The 18,470-nt window shown below is 39.0% G+C and overlaps 2 protein-coding genes across 2 annotated transcripts; one reads left to right on the top strand and one right to left on the bottom strand.

Annotated features, from left to right (window-relative positions):
- Positions 1-896: 896 nt before the first annotated feature.
- capn5a (calpain 5a) lies at positions 897-17,465 on the bottom strand. Its single transcript, XM_079465264.1, has 13 exons — positions 17,274-17,465; positions 15,513-15,684; positions 12,875-13,006; positions 9,892-10,100; positions 9,347-9,539; positions 8,346-8,539; positions 5,049-5,126; positions 4,223-4,418; positions 4,021-4,143; positions 3,729-3,925; positions 3,514-3,635; positions 2,870-3,006; positions 897-2,783 (listed from the first exon to the last, which is right to left on the bottom strand). The coding sequence occupies exons 2-13, from the start codon at positions 15,675-15,677 to the stop codon at positions 2,601-2,603; spliced, it is 1,929 nt and encodes a 642-aa protein (XP_079321390.1). The 5' UTR covers positions 15,678-15,684; positions 17,274-17,465; the 3' UTR covers positions 897-2,600.
- On the top strand, positions 11,026-11,508 carry ompa (olfactory marker protein a; the record flags this gene model as incomplete). The annotated part of the gene is made up of 1 exon (XM_079465265.1): positions 11,026-11,508. The coding sequence occupies one exon, from the start codon at positions 11,026-11,028 to the stop codon at positions 11,506-11,508; it is 483 nt and encodes a 160-aa protein (XP_079321391.1).
- Positions 17,466-18,470: the final 1,005 nt, after the last annotated feature.

The raw sequence follows: 18,470 nt of genomic DNA, 5'->3' as shown, positions 1-18,470 counted from the left end.
GAAATAAATGGTGTTTTAACACACACACACACACACACAATACAGAAATAAATGTGTTTAACACACACAATACTAAAATAAATGTGTCTAACACACACACACACAATACAGAAATAAATGGTGTTTAACACACACACACACACACACACACACACACACACAATACAGAAATAAATGTGTTTAACACACACACACACACACACAATACTAAAATAAATGTGTCTAACACACACACACACACACACACACACACACACAATACTAAAATAAATGTGTCTAACACACACACACACAATACAGAAATAAATGGTGTTTAACACATATATACACATACACACACACACACACACACACACACAATACAGAAATAAATGGTGTTTAACACACACACACACACACAATACAGAAATAAATGTGTTTAACACACACACACACAATACTAAAATAAATGTGTCTAACACACACACACACAATACAGAAATAAATGGTGTTTAACACACACACACACACACAATACAGAAATAAATGTGTTTAACACACACACACACACACACACACAATACTAAAATAAATGTGTCTAACACACACACACACAATACAGAAATAAATGGTGTTTAACACACACACACACACAATACAGAAATAAATGTGTTTAACACACACACACACACACAATACTAAAAATAAATGTGTCTAACACACACACACACACACACACACACACACACACACACAATACAGAAATAAATGGTGTTTAACACACGTATACACACACACACAATACAGAAATAAATGGTGTTTAACACACACACAATAAAAATATAATTGTGTAACACACACACACACGCAATGCAAATTAGTCACAAGACTGTCTGATGAAAAGGTCACAGCTTCATGACATTTGATTTCAAGAGTTTATTTTACAGCTCTGACACCTGGACCCGACAGATTCATGTCTCATGAACGACTGTGTGTTATAACACAACCTTACACCGATCTTCATCAAATTATGAAACATCACTAAACATAGTTACACTTAACTGTTCTTCAAGATTTTGTTACTTAAATTCGACATGTTTCCATAGATATCACCACTTTAAACAAAAAGAAAAGCAAAATACTAAAAATAGTTGCAAAGTATTTTAATGTGTGCAGAGGTACAGAAACAGTCGGAGATACACAGATGAATTATAATGACATGACATCACACGTCATCGTTGCATTACCTGAGAAAATCAATCGTGCTGCACAAGTGTGAATGCTCAAAGCGCAGAAAGATGATTTCTTAGGCCAATTCACCCGTTCTGATGAAGGCACTTTCTGGAATAACGGTAAACAACAGCCTTAACATCTAAAGGAACTGTAAATAGGGCTGTCTGAATTATTCATTCAGTCTGATCGTGGCTATTTGACCTCTACATCCATCTGCACATTTCTCCATCATTTGAGTCGTATCAGCCATTGTGTTGATCAAAGTAATATCAACCTTCACTGCATCAAAAGACAGTACGACATCATTCATTATGTTTAAGTGTGGAGACCATTTAAAAAGACAACATTAAATAATCAAACATTTTGAATGAAGCAAATTAAAAGTAGATATGACAATTAGTTGTAATAAATGTAACAGCCCTAATAATTGACATAATCACAATTATTGATCAATTAATCATAAGGCAAACGCCATAATCGTGACAGCCCTGTGTGTAAACTTAACTTAGTTAGGGAAAGTTATATATTGTGTTTGTAAAATGACACAAACATAATGAAATATCACAAAAATCTATTAGCCTAATAAGACAACATGGTCACAAATAATATTTTAGTTATATTTAGGAAAATACTAAAACCTGAATATGAGATTCATTTAACAAGTATTAGTTTTGAGCTAGCGTGTGACAATTCAGTATAATGGCCAAATACTTGTAAACTCCGGTGTGACTTTACACTCTTTCACCATACTGACACCTAGTGGCCACCATGAATATTACACTATATTAATAATGTGTCAATGCATTTCAAGTAGATTGTACTGGTTTCTAGCACACTGTACACAGATATAAACCCTGAATAAAACACTGCATGTCTACTGACAACATGCAACAGATGTTTAAACTGTGAATGTTTTGGTTATTTGGCAATTGAACATTGACATGCTCAGCCAAGGTAGGTAAAAAAAGTGACAAGAGTATGACAAAATATTTGAAAACAATATACAAACGCGTAAACAGATTAAAAACAAAAAGCTTTGCCTTTAAAAGTGGTAGATATCATGATGGCATAAATATCATTTAAAATAGATAATATTGATTTTAGCATTTCATCTGTGTAGATAATATACTAATATATACGCATACACTGATATATTGATAAACACAAAATTTCCAAGACATATACGACAGTAAGGAATTCATTGAAGAATACTACGACATTACGCTGAAAAGATGTTGTAAACAAGTACATTTTGCGTCATTATTTGGCAGACAGAAACATTCCGAAATGTCATTGGCATTTTCAAAACACATCCTTTAGATGAGACAGACAGCACATCAAGTGCATAGAGTACTTTATGATTTACCACAGATGCAGAAACGTGAGGCTCAGATGTTTGTCAGCACATCACTGGTTTTGAGGCTTACGGACAGCAGACCGGCCAGATCATTATTCTGACGATTGCCTTTGTCCCGCAGGTGAACCGTGTGAAGCGGCTGCAGGTCAGACAGATCACCGGTTAAGGCCACCTGACCCATGAATGAGTCCTTCAGGATGTTATGGTTGTATATCTGATCGACGGAGAAAAAGGAGCGTCAGTCATCAAAACAGAAAACACGGCAGTGTCGCTTCATTATGATTTTGAAAAAACAGTCACCCGAATGAGGATCGGCTCTCTGGGTTTCTTCCTGTAGAAAACAGCCTTCACGTCAAAGTCTGGAGTCTGAGTGTTTTTGTGCACCGGAGAACAAATCTTCTCTCCTTCACACATGATGATGACGTACGGGTCACTCGCTGAAACAACAACATTCACTCGTGTGATAAAGATGGATCTTAAAAAAATGATGCAAAATGCTAATCATATAGAGAATGATTAAATATATGCTACATTACTTTTTACACATTTTAGAAAAAACACAAATGCATTTGGGGAATTATGTTGTAAAGAATTTTAAACAAACTGTACTGAAGTAGTTTACATCTATTTCGAGCTCTTATTGGCTGTTTTTTAAACTATTATCCAGTTCATGTTTCCCGTTTCAAAATCTTTTTTGTTGTAAAAAAGTATTTTTGTTTAAAAAAACAAATGTACGTAGTTAAAAAATTATTCCTCCACTTTTTTGTCACGTGACGTGAAAATCGTACACCAGAAAATGAGATCCCAAAGAGGATGCCTGACTGATTTTGAGAAAACGTGTCCTTCTTATCAATCCTCTTTATGTCTGTCAAAACCCCTAAATAAAGAATTGAGCAGATTCTCCTATTAAGCGTATTTTCTATACAGAAAAGACGACAGCATACATCCATCTGAATCCTGGGCCTTGAGTCCATCAGCCCTGTGCACGTGCACCTGCGTGACCAGCTTTGGGTATCCACAACACCCCGTCCAGCACGTGTGCGGTGGTTCATCAATTGTGAGCTCTCTGAGAATGACACACACAAAAATAAACCAAATAAAAGGTTTGAAATGACAAAATAAACACGATATTTTAAATGTCTAGTATCTGGTGTATTACTTGGAGGCTGCGGGAACGTCTGTGAATATACGTAACAGGAAGTCTCCCTGCAGGCCGGGGTTAAAGGTCGAGGGAACGATGACATAACGGCCTTCCTTCAGTTCCTTGCGCAGAAACACGCTGCGAGAGTTAATGTAGATGGAGCTGCCGACCGTCTTCTGGACCGTGTGCATGCGGTACTTCCTGTTGAGCTCGACCTATCAGAGACGACATGGAGTACTTTACATCCGTGCAAGAAGAAAACGTATTGTTTTTATTCAGTAGATGATTTTTGACATAGGTCAGTACATACACTTTGGATATCAAAGCCGATGGCCAGATTCTCTCCTTTTCCGTCTTTGGATTGAGCTCTCTTGTCCTCCTGCTGTAGGCAGATCAAAACCTCGTCCTCCGCTTTTGTCACATCAAACACATACTACAGAAACAGAGTAACACACCTTTAAGCACACAAATACACCCAGATTCACACAAACGATTCGGAGCGCCTGACACACCTGTGGGTTCTGGAGGAAGGTGGCTTTGTGATTGATGCAGCCTCCGGATCGGTTTATTAAAGGGTCGTCATGACGAGACCAGGAGCCATGCATCACGTCCTCCTCCCAGGTCTTGTGGATGCTCAGGTACGACGTATTAATCAGGCGACACAGAATCAGGTCTGTGAAGTACTTACAGAAATCCTCAAAATTCATCCTGTACCATAGAAACGAGTGACGATTATAATGGAAATACAAGTTTTACAGGTTTGCATTTGCTTGATTTGTTTTTATAGACCATTTTAACACTGGTTCAGAAGCAATTCCCGTTTCAATGTTTTTGTATTTAATATGATTGTTTTTGAAATCTTACATAAGAAAATCAATCGTTTGATATTTAGATTCGGTTCATTACATCTTGTTCAAACGCGGTGCAGGGTTAAAGAACTGAAACTGGAAGTTATTCGGGACCAGCAATGTTTACGTCTTCCGAAGTGGTCTATAAAAGATTGAATGTTACGATGACCCCCAAAAGCTTTTAGACACACGATTAAAAGCAAAATATTAAAGCAAATTGCACGTTTTAAAAAATAAAGCACAAACACCAATTTCATGCAAATGTTTCACAGACAGCAGTTTGACGCACTGCTCAAAACAAATGCATCGTGGGAAAATTAAAGAAGCCACTTGTTTTGATTTCTTTGATATTTTTTACAGAAGTGTCCAGAAACAGTTTGGGGTCACTGTAATTGAAGCTTTAATAAAACTATCTATGCTGTTTTTTCCATCTAATGCACAAAAAGTCTTGTCATAAAGAGCAAAACTAATGTAGATAATACAAACTCACCAAAACTCCCCATCATCTTCCACGGTCACACCCAGCTTCTCTCTCTCGCTCTTACTCACTCGCTTCCATTCCTCAGAGCTGGAGAAATGTAGAAAGAAATGGACTAAGAAAGACATTACAGTACATTCATCTGTTTTCCATATTTTAATGTGTTCAACATCATCTTACGCTAAGTTTACACATTACAGTAATGCACTTAAAGAGAAGATTGTGTCCTTTTCACTTATAAAGCAGAAATATGAAGCTTGTATTTTAGCTTTAACTCTTTTATATAAATGTGTAGACTAGGGTCTGTATCATGGCTGGTTGTATAGGTGTGTTCTGGTTTCCGTTTGAAAATGACAATGATTACAAGATTTACACGATCATGACAGGAGTTTAAATGTAACTGGTCGTAATTTGGGAATATTTTTACTCAAACAAGATTCATGTTTAGACATAATGTGAGGTCTTATATATATATATATATATATATATATATACTTTGTATATTAGTTTAATTGATAAGGTATGCATTCACCCAAAAATAAAATTCTGTCATCATTTACTCAATCTCATGTCATTCCAGACCTGTCTTGAGTTTCTTTCTTCCGCAGAACACAAAAGAAGATATTTTGAAGAATGTTGATAACTTGCATTTGTTTTGTGTCCAAACAACAGAAGTGAATAAGGTCCAAAATATCTTCTGTAAAGTCATACAGGTTTCAAATGGAAAGAGAGTGAGTAAATGATGACAGAAATTTCATTTTTGGGTGAACTGTCCCTTTAACAGAATTACTCTCATCCACCTCTAAACTTTCCTATAAAATGACCCAATGCCTGATGTTGCTCTTATCACAGTTCATCCTGATGGGGGCAGTAGAAGCACAGAAATATACAACGAATTGAAAACACCAGCAGCATATTTGGTTAGAAACAAAGAGCCTTTGTGTCCATTGTCCAATCAGAACGCACTTAACATTTCCTGTTTTCTTCCCTGGCGTCTCTTTTCCCTTTTGTGTTTTTGGCTGGCGTGGCGGGTGTTGTGTGGTGAAGACTTTTTAAAGGGTACAAAATTGTTAACAGTGTGCAGGTGTTGTGTACAAATTGTGAAGTGTTTACATGATAAACTGGAGCGTTTCAGGCGTTCACAAACTATATACACAACGTAGGAGATTTGGGGCACAAATTACCAACCAGTTACACAAACAACGCAATGAAAAACTCAATCTCTTGAGGTTCTATTCATCTTTATCACGTCTTTTGTGCTGATAATGCATGCAAATGCAGGCCAACCGGTCAGCTTAGAGAAAATGGCACAAGTCAAAAGACCATAGTGACCTCTCTCTCTACAAGTCTCTCCTCTCTACTTTCTCCGTTGATGTCACCTCTACAAAAACTGGTTATTACCACTCGAAGATCAGCAACTCTCCTGACTCTTGCACGCTCTTCAAAACCTTCTCTGCTCTCCTCTGTCCGCCTGCTCCCATACCTTCATCGGAGTTAACGGGTGATGATTTTGCGTCGTTCTTCGTAAAGAAAACTACCGCCAACAACAGCCAGTTTTCTACACCACCCACAACCAGTTGAACCCGCCCACATCCCTGACACGTGTGTGCTCCCCGCCTTTTCTCCTCTGTCAGAAATTGATGTTTCCAAGGTCATTGGTTCCAACCACCCTACCACCTGCCTACTGGATCCCATCCCCACCCATCTCCTCCAGGCCATCTCTCCAGCAGTTGTGCCTGTTCTGACCCACATCATCAACTCTTCGCTCACCACTGGGACATTTCCCACAGCGTTCAAAGAGGCCCGCATTACACCGCTACTGAAGAAACGCACCCTCAACCCTACACTACTAGAACACTACAGGCCGGTTTCCCTTCTTCCCTTCATTGCCAAAGCTCTGGAGCGAGTTGTGTTCAACCAGCTCTCCTTTTTCATGCGGAACAACCTCCTGGACAGCAATCAGTCTGGGTTCAAGAGCGGTCATTCCACCGAGACTGCACTGCTCTCAGTCATCGAAGCCCTGAGACTGGCAAAAGCATCATCCAAGTCATCCGTACTCATCCTACTGAATCTGTCTGCTGCTTTTGACACTGTCAATCATCACATCCTCCTGTCGTCTCTCAGTGCTATGGGTGTCTCTGGAATGGCGTTGCAATGGTTCAAGTCTTACCTCTCGGGTAGGTCATTCAGTGTATCCTGGAGAGATGAGGTCTCCGCGTCCCAACAGCTCAATACGGGGGTTCCACAGGGCTCAGTGCTTGGACCGCTACTCTTCTCCATTTACATGACATCCCTCGGCTCGGTCATTCAAAAGCATCTCTCATCATTCTCCTATCACTGCTATGCGGATGACACACAACTCTACCTGTGATTTCAACCGGACGATCCAGCGGTCTCTGCTCGCATCACGGCATGCCTGACTGACATCTCACTTTGGATGAAGGATCATCACCTGCAGCTAAACCTTGCAAAAATGGAACTGCTTGTGATCCCAGCCAACCCAAAGATTCACCACAACCTTGCCATTCAACTAGGCTCATCAGCTATTACACTTTCCAGCACAGCCAGAAACCTGGGGAAGGTAATTGATGATCAGCTAAACCTCTCAAGTCATGTTGCCAGCACCACCCGGTCCTGTAGATTCATCCTCTACAACATTAGGAAAATTAGACCTTTCCTATCAGAGCACTCTATGCAAGTCCTTGTCCAGGCTCTTGTCTTGTCCAAACTGGATTATTGCAATGCGCTTCTGGCTGGACCTCCTGCTTCCACAATCAAACCTCTCCAGATGATCCAGAATCCGCATAAAGTTCAAAGCTATGCTCCTGACCTACAAGATCACCACCGGGACTGCACCATCATATCTTCACTCGCTAATGCAGACCTATGTTCCTGCCAGATCCCTGCGGTCTGCAAATGAACAACGATTAGTGGTACCATCCCAAAAAGGAAAAAAGTCACTCTCCCGTACCTTCTCTGGATCTGTTCCACATTGGTGGAATGATCTACCTGCTACAAGATCAGCAGACTCCGTTGCCATCTTTAAAAAACGGCTTAAACCGCATCTCTTCCATAAACATGTAGCTGATTGATTTTAACCTCTAATTCTTTTCTGTCTTCTTAAAAAAAACTCACTAACCTCACTATTCTTAGCTTTGTTTACTGTGCTAGGCTTTAATGGACTAGTTTTGATGCACTTATGCATTTTGTTGCCTATGTTGTTATAATTGCTTCCAATGTTTCCTCATCTGTAAGTCGCTTTGGATAAAAGCGTCGGCTAAATGACTACATGTAAATGTAAATGTAAACCTGTCGCTCCAAGCTCCGTTCCACTCTTTCTGACCCCATGGGTTCCTCATGCGGATCATGGAAAGCTTCTCTGACTTGAAGAACGCCAGCAGACCGGAGCCCAGACGGACCTTCCTCACATCTGTTACAGCGTATGCGTGACCTTTGACCAGACCGCAGTCTAAACGGGCTTCCATTTCTACCTGACTGGTCGCCTAAAGAAAAGCAGAAATGAGCATTACTGATCCACTCGTGTTTTCAAAATAACACAAATTACCACACAAATCTACTTACCGGCTGCTTAAATGACATCAAAGCAATATAAGACAAAACCTCTTGATCATGGCAGCCCACATCAAAATACTGTGGTCGGCTTATCTATTCAATAGTTTATACTACAGAATTCTACACTTGACAACAGATTACAGATTACTAGACAGCAGTATTTACAACAGCTCATCATTTTATTATAGATCATATAGAAGTTTTTAGTATTTACAACAACTTGACAGTTTGCTATAGTAAATATTACAGTAGACAGCAGTATTTAAAACAGATAACTATATTGAATACCACAGTAAAGTATTTACAACAACTTATCTATTCAATAGTTAATACTACATAATTCTACAATTGACAACAGATAACTATAGTAAATATAAAAGTAGATAGCAGTATTTACTACAGCTCATCGGTTTACTTTATTAAACATTAAAGCATACTATACTACAGCTTATCAGTTTAGTATAGTAAACATTCAAGTATGCTTATAGTATTTACGAAGTAACTATACTACATAATTACAAACAAACGTATAGTATAATGCAATGTAAGTCACTTTGGATAAAAGTGTCTGCCAAATGAATAAATCTAAATCTAAATTCACTACAGTTTACTATAGTAGCATAGTATTTTTTCATGCAGGACAGGCTTCATTTTCTTTAAGCAAAGTATGAGTTTTTTTAACCCATGTTTTGATGATTTAATCCTCAGGTTCATGTGTATGTGAACATCAGACTCACTCTGATGGAGCAGCTGATGAGACCGCCTCTGTTGTGCACCTTCAGTACTCTCTCAAACAGCTCATTTCGGGCCTCCTCCTCCTCAGTGTTCTTGCCTTCCAGCAGATCCATGGGTTCTGACACACCTCCAGTGAAATCCACGAGAGCATCGGCCGTGTTGCCACCATCCAAAGCTTCATAGCAGCCACATAACCTGAGAGATGAGGGTTCACGTCAATGACAGCGTATGGAACTCGGAAGAAGAGCTTAAATTAAATGGGACAGTTCACCCAAAAATTGCGAAAAGAAAGCTTTCGAGCTCACTTAATCAGAGGCGACAATCTTAAAGAACAGTCCGGCTTAAAAAAACAGTGTAGTTCATTTGAATTGTCTGCAACTTTTCGAGTCACAATAGATTTGTTCAAATAAAATTACTTATTTTTAAAAGCAAAACATGTTTTCTATGTGTTTCATGGAAGACAAATAGTTGTATGGGTTTGATAAACGATGACAGGAATGTTTCTTTAAGAAACAATCTTTCTGTCTGGTTTGGTTGTGATACTTGCTTGGCATAGGCTTTCTCCACCAGAGCACTCCAGAACTCATTACTATCATTGGAGTGACAGTAGATGAGCTGACCGTTTGCGGTCGGTAACCGGTCATCGATAACAACATCAACCCATTCTCCAAACCGCCAGAAACGGAAGTGAAAGATTCCAACATAGTCCTCCGGTTTCTTATTGTCCCATTCCTGGTCTTTCCAATCCGGGATGACCTATAAACACACAGAAGACAAAAATCAAACCAAAACCAAAACTGACATCAGCATAGAATGTCTAATAAAAGAGTCCGCTAGCAAAAACTTTCATTTTGCATTATTTACTTAAATATATATATTTATTTACGATACCTATAACAGATGACTTCAACGTCAGTACAACTTGTGCTTCAAAGAAATCAAGAAAATATGACATTTGGTTTAGCTTTAAATAAGCTTAAAAACTTTCTTTAAAATATATTTCTTTAAGATTTTTTAACGTTTAAACCTCCCTTAAAAATTATTGATTCCCTTCTTGCAAGTCTTTCTTCAGTGGAACAGAAAAGAAGATATTTTGAGAAGGTTTTGTGTTCATATGGTGGAAGTCATTCAATGTTGTTTGACTACCAACGTTCTTCAAACTAAATATCTTCTTTTGTGTTCTGCAGAAGAAAGTTGTCCAGGTTTGACATGACATGACGTTGAATCCATAATGACAGAAATGCAATGCTTTCTGGAAGTTCCTGACCCTCCAATCATATCAGAAACATATTAAACATAAACTTTTGCTCAAAAGAAAGACTTAACGCAAATATAAAATGCACTTCCAAACGAAACAAACCTACAGGGAAATCCTAAAGTTGCCACATTTAACATCAGAACGCATCTGTTGCCTAGTGCTGCAACGTGCAAACAAATCTCCCAAAGGTTTCCTCCTCCCTCTTCTCTCAAAACACATCCAGTGATTCAAAACATGTGTGGCAGAATCAATAAAGTCCCAACTAAATGAGGCTTTTTGCCCCGTGGGGCCGGGGAGGTGGGTGGTGTCGGCAATGAGCTGTGAAGAGACACAGATAGAGAAGGTTGAGAGAAGAGTTCATTCAGTTGCCGGCAATCCGCAACCAGACGAGTCGCTCCGTTCCCCAGCGAGAGAAGTCCAGTCATGGCATCAGAAATAGAGCTGAGCTTCACCGAGGACCTACAGCTGACGGAGGTGATGCGTCTGCGATTTCAGTCGCTCCAGCAGAAGGCTCAGAAGAGGCAGGACGGCGAGAGGTTGCTCCTGCCGCACGAGGCCGTCTACCGTCTGGATTTCACCGAGCAAGAGTTGACCTTCTCCAGCTGGAACGTGACCCTGCAAGGAACCGGACGGTTTACGGTCACGGGCATCTCTCAGCTTTGGACGCCCGACCTCACCAACCTGATGACCAGACAGCTGATGGAGCCCATCGGCCAGTTCTGGAGGAACGCCGGAGACCCGGAGGATTCGCCAATCAAATGTTTGGAGGCGGACATCCAAGAGTTCGGAGAGAGGATAGCGGAGCTGGCCAAAGTGCGGAAGGTGATGTACTTCCTGTTCGCTTACAAGGAGGGAGCTGAGAAAGACAAGATCACCTGCTCTTTGATCTTCAACAAAAGCGAGTGACGGTCGGATCAAATGGCACCACCGCGGTCCTAAAACTGTATCCTAAAAAACATCTTAGATTCTCCCTGTAATGGTCAGTCACAATCTTCCTTTTAAGATCTTCCTTCTATTCACTATTGTGTGTGTTTGTGTTTACATGAAAATGTGATTAGTCTACAATGATTCAAACTTTTTCCACTATGTCATTATGATACTATAAGATGGAATGTTATTCAAGCAAATCTACAAATACACTTACAGTCAAATAAAAACGTTGTCGATGGTTCCATTCATGTCATTGTGTTTTGTATTGAGTGGACGCGATGAATGCATCTGACTAGAAGGTCAACAGAGACAAATCCAACCTTTATACAACATGACTGGATCAATAACTCCCAGCCTTCCGGCAAACAGTTTTTCACGAAAAACTTTAAAGCAGAACTTGTTGCAACGCATTCTGGGATTGCACTTCGAATTTGGGTTTGAGGTTTGATATGAGGCACCAAACAATCTGAAGAACCCCACGATACCTTCAAATGCTACGTATGGCACCTCAGCAGGTTTTGGAACGGAGCGTGTGTGTGTGTGTGTGCTGGGGGTCTTTGGAGGGATGGTAGGAAGAAAGGACACTAATTAGTCCTCAAGAGGAAACAACATGTCTAGTAGAGAGAGACAAGGTACATACACAGGAGAGCAGCGCCGCATGTGCCACGTACTCCAACAAAACGCGGTGCAGATCTACTGCGACAGACGCATTATCTCATGAGGCTTTAATACAGAAACAAATGACGTACGACTGGTCCCGAGTGAAGGAAAAAGACAGAAAAAAACCATTTGCATGTTTATCAAAATATACAAAAAATACCAGTTTCATAGGACCGACGTGTGTCCACGAATGAAACCCCAAGCCTCCAATTAGACCCGTCTTGTTCTCTGTGAGTACAACAACACATCCTAATGACCTTCATTTGTTAAGCACACGCTCCCACGGCTCACATGTAAGGATTAGCAAACAACACTTAATGAGTTCAGCTATCGTTCAGCGCGAAATGACACAAGAGGAAAAGAAACTATGAAAATGAGATTCTTGTTTTTAGAGATTCATTGTACATTATGTCGTCTCCTGCCGGACCTTCTGACTAATGTATCCTGGTAACTCCTGGTGTGTTGAGTCTCACTGGAGGAAAGATTTACTTTCATGGTCATTTAACTTATTCATTAACCAAACAATAGATAAGGAGGGAGGCTGCTGATAACTAAACTTAAACGCAGATTATTTTTATAGATGTCACGATGGGACAAGCTAGAAGCGGGAGAGAGAAAACAGAGAAGAGATATGGTCCAAAAAAGCTGAAAATAAATGAAGTTTACACGAACGTCAACTTACTTTTTGCCATAGAGCTTCTCTGGAGGCCAGACTGGAACACGCTGCAACAAACCAGCAGTTACCCAGCTGCCCCTGGTGCAGGTCATGAGCGCTAATCCCATTCACAAACAAGTGCGGATCATCACAGAGCTCCTGTTTGAAGACAAAGCCATTCACATGATTCGGTCCATCACGATCAAACCAACACATTCATGGCCGTTGGCATATTTGATATGTCAACATATCTTTTAGTAATGACATATTAGATATGATATAAAAATGTGCCAAAGATGGTACCAGCAGGCAATTTCATAACGACAGCAAGTGACACAGGTGTAAAAAAAGATACACGAGAGCGGATGATGGATTAACCCACAAAAAGAGTTTTGTAATACTAGGATGAAAACTGAGACTTGGGACAAATCTTTTAATAAAAATCAAGGTTATCGCATAAAGAAATATTCTTGAACTTTTCCTAATTACATGTAGAAATATGACTGTTGTGTTACTGAGAAGTCAATCTGAACTTGCTTTATTTGCAGTATTTGAGGTCTGAAAAAATACAGAGCATCTTTTCTGTTTCACCAGTTTCTCCAGATTTCATTTTCTGCAAATAAATGCAAATTGAAACTAGATTTTTATTTGAGATTTGGGAGAAATATTGTTTGTAGTTCACAGAATAAAACAAAAGTGATCATTTTACATGACCTATAAAGAGTAAATGCATAATGAAATAGCTTCTCATTTTTTTGGCGTGGATTATCATCAATTTTGGAAAGACATTTAAAATGTTAGGCCTAGCCCTAATAATGATGCCACGTTTAATTGTTTTAATGTGTGTTATAAAGCCATATGACTCTTTCGATGAGCATTGATAACTGCATATGAGGCCAACGCAGTAACTGCTGCCAAGAATCACAGATGGTGCACTATTAATATTTACAACCGTAGTAAAACAATATCTACAAAGCTTTTTCTCTAACATTAACCGGTAGCCTGTACTGGCCGGGTGATGTCATGTGGTGGAGCAAGTTAATACATTACACGGAGAGTTTCATTTTTCAAAAACAAATGTGTTTTCTTTACAATCCTGTAGCAATAGACTAAAAAAATGTGCTTCTGGTAGATGGTTCACAACACTTGCTCAACTCTCAAAACACACTTCTGCTTCAAGACGTAAAGTTCATGACAAAGACGTTGTTCGAACAGGCTGTAAAATTGCACTTGTTCAACGACATTACGCTCACATGCCTGAACAGAGCTGAACTCACGTTCCTGATGGCTTTCGAGGGACATTGAGGGTGTGTCATGAATATACAGGCTGTAGCAATGCTCCCTAGTGTAAACACACTGATCTGTGTGACATTTCAGTGCTGTTTGTTAAGGCTTTCTTCGGGGTTGGGAGTCTAAACAAACCCTAAGTATTAAACGCGTAAAGACTGAAAAGATCCCACAGCTGCGCCGTGTAGTAAAGTTATTATGTCAGATTAGTTAAGATTTAGGACTGCGCCACCTAGAGTTTCATGCCAGAAATATATCTGTCATTAGGCTAAACTCAATCTTTGAACGAGCGCGATAAGAAACACACAGAAGCAGATGCATCAAGTTAAGTATTGTTGCATTTACAATGAATCATTTGGCAGACGAAAACAACAGGCGATACGTCTACGTAAGGCAAGTGCCAGAAATACAAGAAAGGTAACATAATAACATTAAGAAGATATAAGCAAGTAGAGAGTCGGGCAAACTTTTTTTTCAAAAAAATATTATAAAGATTTCGCACATATCAAGACTTTTAAAATACTAACTTTGTGCAAACTGGATGGACGGTTTTATACAACAATCCCTAGATCTTTACACATCATTTCCATCAGTGAATCATTTAAATAACATAATAACGATGTAATGTATTAAACAGTTTTCTCTTAAGTTTACTCATTGCTTCACAAAGCACTTTGTATAAGCAAAAATAGAGTTTGAAACATTATAGATACGTTCACTCTTAAGTCGCTTTAAAGGATCTTAACATCCACGTCAAAGAAATGTTATTTTAATCTGAAGAACCTTTCTTCACCACAAACAATCTTTCGTGAAACGTTTCTTTATGGAACCATTTAGACAAAAATGGTTTCTTCTACGGCATCGTGAAGCACTTTTACATTTAACAGTACAAGCTATCCTATCTATGCGGATCTATGTAAGTCATGGTTTGTTTAAAGCCAAGGAAACCCGATTCATGAATCAAAGTCTCCAGTTATGACAGCTAGAGGAAATAATGTCTAAACAAACCTCGTTTCTTAATAACGGTTACAATGTCATGGTAAAAATAATCCTAGCAAACAGAAAACATACAGCACTGTATGTGACATTATTGTTTGACATATAAACACATTGATCTGACATCAGTTTGCCAGTTACACAAGATCTTCATATACGGTAAACGTTCAGTCACATCCGATAAACACGACTCGGATGCAAAAATACTAACATCGCTATAAAGTCTAATGTCTAAAGTATGTTAAAGAAATAAGCCGCAACAAGCAGTGGATTACTGGGGTAATTTATAACAGCTAAGAAGTCGGCTCAGCCAATTGGAATCAAGGACCAGACAACAACTGACTCACATTATTTTCAACACAGATAAGTTTGAGTTGTTCACCTTTGGTCTCTTCCAAGTGATTTTTCCGATGCGGTTTGCAGCGTAGAAGAGGGACTGGTCCACGATGGGGAAGAGAGGGTCTTCAAACAGACTTTTGTTCTGCTGGCACTGTTTCCTGAGGGATGCAAACTGCTGCCCTTCATACGACTTCACGGAAGAGAACATACTGCGTCTGAAAGGAGCGTTCTGTGGGTTATTCAATGCACCGTGTATGTCTGTGAGAACATGCTTTTTTTTAACAATAACTTCTTTAAATGTTACACTGCACGAGCATGCAGAAACTGTAAAACACAGGAAACAGAAACTGGTTTTAAGTACAGAAGAGCCAATAGATCTTTTCTGTAATATGCTCTGCTTTTTGCCCTGATGCTGGTCATCGCAGAAGCTCCAGAGGTCAGATTCTCACTCAACTCACATTACCACACAGCAATTACAGCATCACACACACTGTTAGGAGTCTGTTATACAGAAGAAAATCTATATAGTGCTCAGAGTAATGTACTTAGAGGCCATATACCCTCCCAGGCCTGTATCCCTGACCCACACTTTCACTTTGAACACAAAACCACAAGAGAACCACGGGTTTAGAGACAAACACATTTCACAATACATGAATCTCCATTACAGGTTAAGAAGGGAATGAGTCAGTGATGGCATTGTGTTTTAAACAGGGCGTGTCTACAGCAGGCATGTCCACAAGAAGTATTTGCACACTAATAATGTCCCAATGTCATTGCATTCAATTTCTAAATATTAAACTACAGCTTCTCTCTTAATCCAATTCATGTTTCAAATTCATTTGACTCGTGGAAAGTGAATGCATGACGTCAGTTCACGTTCACATATGTGTCCTGCAGAATTACAACATTTCTCCTGTGCTGCCATTAAAAGACATCGTGTCGCAATGTGTAATGCAAGGGCGTCGAGACATTTTTAGATCATGTGTATAAATGTCTTTGTTCGGTTGAACACAAAGATACTTTGAGGAATGTAAGAAAACAAACAGTTCTGAAGCACCATTGACTGCCATTTAAATTTTTCATTTACATTTAGTCATTTAGCAGACGCTTTGCGACTTACAAAGAGTTCGGGGAGAAAGAAGCGATATGTCATAAAAGAGCAATAATACATTAGGTGCTAATACAAAATTACTAGTTTCAACAAAAGCTACTCTTCCATTTATCCTACAATTGACTGAGTCAAATTCTTGGTTTCTCACATTATTCCAAAATATCTCTCTCTAAAAAGACAGAACAGGTTATTTTCCTAACGTACAGATAAAAAAATATTTTTTGTCAAAATTATGAAGAGTTTAAAATGTAAGTCAGTATGTTTGGAATGAAACGGTTTGTTCTGTGCAGGATAAACAACACAATGTTACAATGTATCAACGGTTCCCTCACGTATATATATATATATATATATATATATATATCCCCTATCAATATTTATAGTACTTCTGAGGAGTTTTTAAAGTGTGGCATTATTTTCAATTCCCCTTTAAAAGTGAAACCCTAAAAATCGAAGTTTGAATCTTGATAGTTTTCCAGTTAAAATGTTACTCCTCCCTTTATAACCCCGCCAAACAAACATGTTTGATGATGCACGCACACACACGTCACAATATCACAAAAACAATGTTTCTCAGAAAAGTGAAAAAACACAGAAGTGTTCGACACATTAGCACCACAAAGAGTTCGCCCACATTTGCAACGTTGGGTTTTTTTAAACGGCAGGACTTCAGTATTTCAGTGGATTTACCTGCAAAACTCTTCCTGTTAGTCAAGCTGCTTCAATCTATGAACACGACCGCGCAGATGAGAAACAGATGCTCCTATAATTCACTGATCCATACGAACAGATGCATGTTTACAGTCTTCAATCCTCCAGAGACTCGCAGTCAGTGTGACAGTTACAGTGTATCTGCTGCTGCTGTGTCTGTTTCCTTCTCTCGGTTATTTCTTTAGCTTGAGGGAGGGGCTTACGCACGCACACACACACACACACACACACACACACACACACACACACACACACACACACACACACACACGCACGCACACACACACACACACACACCCACACACACACGTGTTTTTGCAACACATCTCGTTTATCAGTGAGGAAACAGAGTCAAACTCATCTGCATTATCACAACTTTTCCGAGAAGCTTTATTTTCACAAGGTGAAGTTTTGTTGTATCTTTATATCCGAATAAGTTTGATGTAATGAGGAACCATAAACGTAAAGAGCTCAATGCTGCCGTCTTGTGGCGAAACCAACATTATGAAAATAGCATAAAAGTGGGCTGATGTGTTTTTAAAGGGACAGTTCACACATAATGTCACATGCCTTTGGGAAAATGTTGTATATATTTGTTCTGTTGAACACGAAACGAGATGAAAGTCAATAATATAGGTTTGGAACAACGTGAGGGTTAGTAAATGGTGACAGAATTTTTACTTTCGAAAACGACTTGAAACACAACTCTTCTGTGAATACTTGACAGACAAATGAAAAGAAAAATACACTAACCTTCTCTCTTTCTCTCAACAGGTAGTGGTCTGGCTTCTGTTGAAACTAGTCATTTGTATTAGCACCTATTGGTCTTTGTATGATATAACGCTTATTGCTCCCTGAACTCTTTGTAAGTCGCTTTGGAGAAAAGCGTGTGCTAAATGACTAAATTTAAATGTAATGTACTTTAGTGTGAACTATCCCTTTAAGTAGGCAATATTTGTATTACTGTCATTTTTACATCATATAAATTTTTTTATGTAACCTATTATTTTTCTCACCATTTGTCTGAAAAGCTAATATCTAAGCACCATCGTTAAATATAGATTGTTTCTAATATATTTTATTCACTATACTTTTAAGCGTTGACATTTCTCCCATGAGACAAATACTACGATTGCAATGTGGGCTGATATTTCGGTTTATCTGCGATTCATTTTG

This window comes from Barbatula barbatula, assembly GCF_947034865.1.
Source record: "Barbatula barbatula genome assembly, chromosome: 10".
NCBI lineage: Eukaryota > Metazoa > Chordata > Actinopteri > Cypriniformes > Nemacheilidae > Barbatula > Barbatula barbatula.
Note: the sequence above shows the minus strand (reverse complement) of the source record. Positions and strands in the feature narration are given on the sequence as shown.

Excerpts from the sequence above, each read along its gene's own strand:
- capn5a (XM_079465264.1), bottom strand. The coding sequence starts at position 15,677 with ATGTTCTCTTCCGTGAAGTCGTATGAAGGGCAGCAGTTTGCATCCCTC. Across the intron at positions 9,540-9,891 it reads GTGGAGAAAGCCTATGCCAA|GTTATGTGGCTGCTATGAAG; the intron begins GCAAGTATCACA and ends CTCATCTCTCAG. Across the intron at positions 4,419-5,048 it reads GAAGATGATGGGGAGTTTTG|GATGAATTTTGAGGATTTCT; the intron begins GTGAGTTTGTAT and ends TCTATGGTACAG.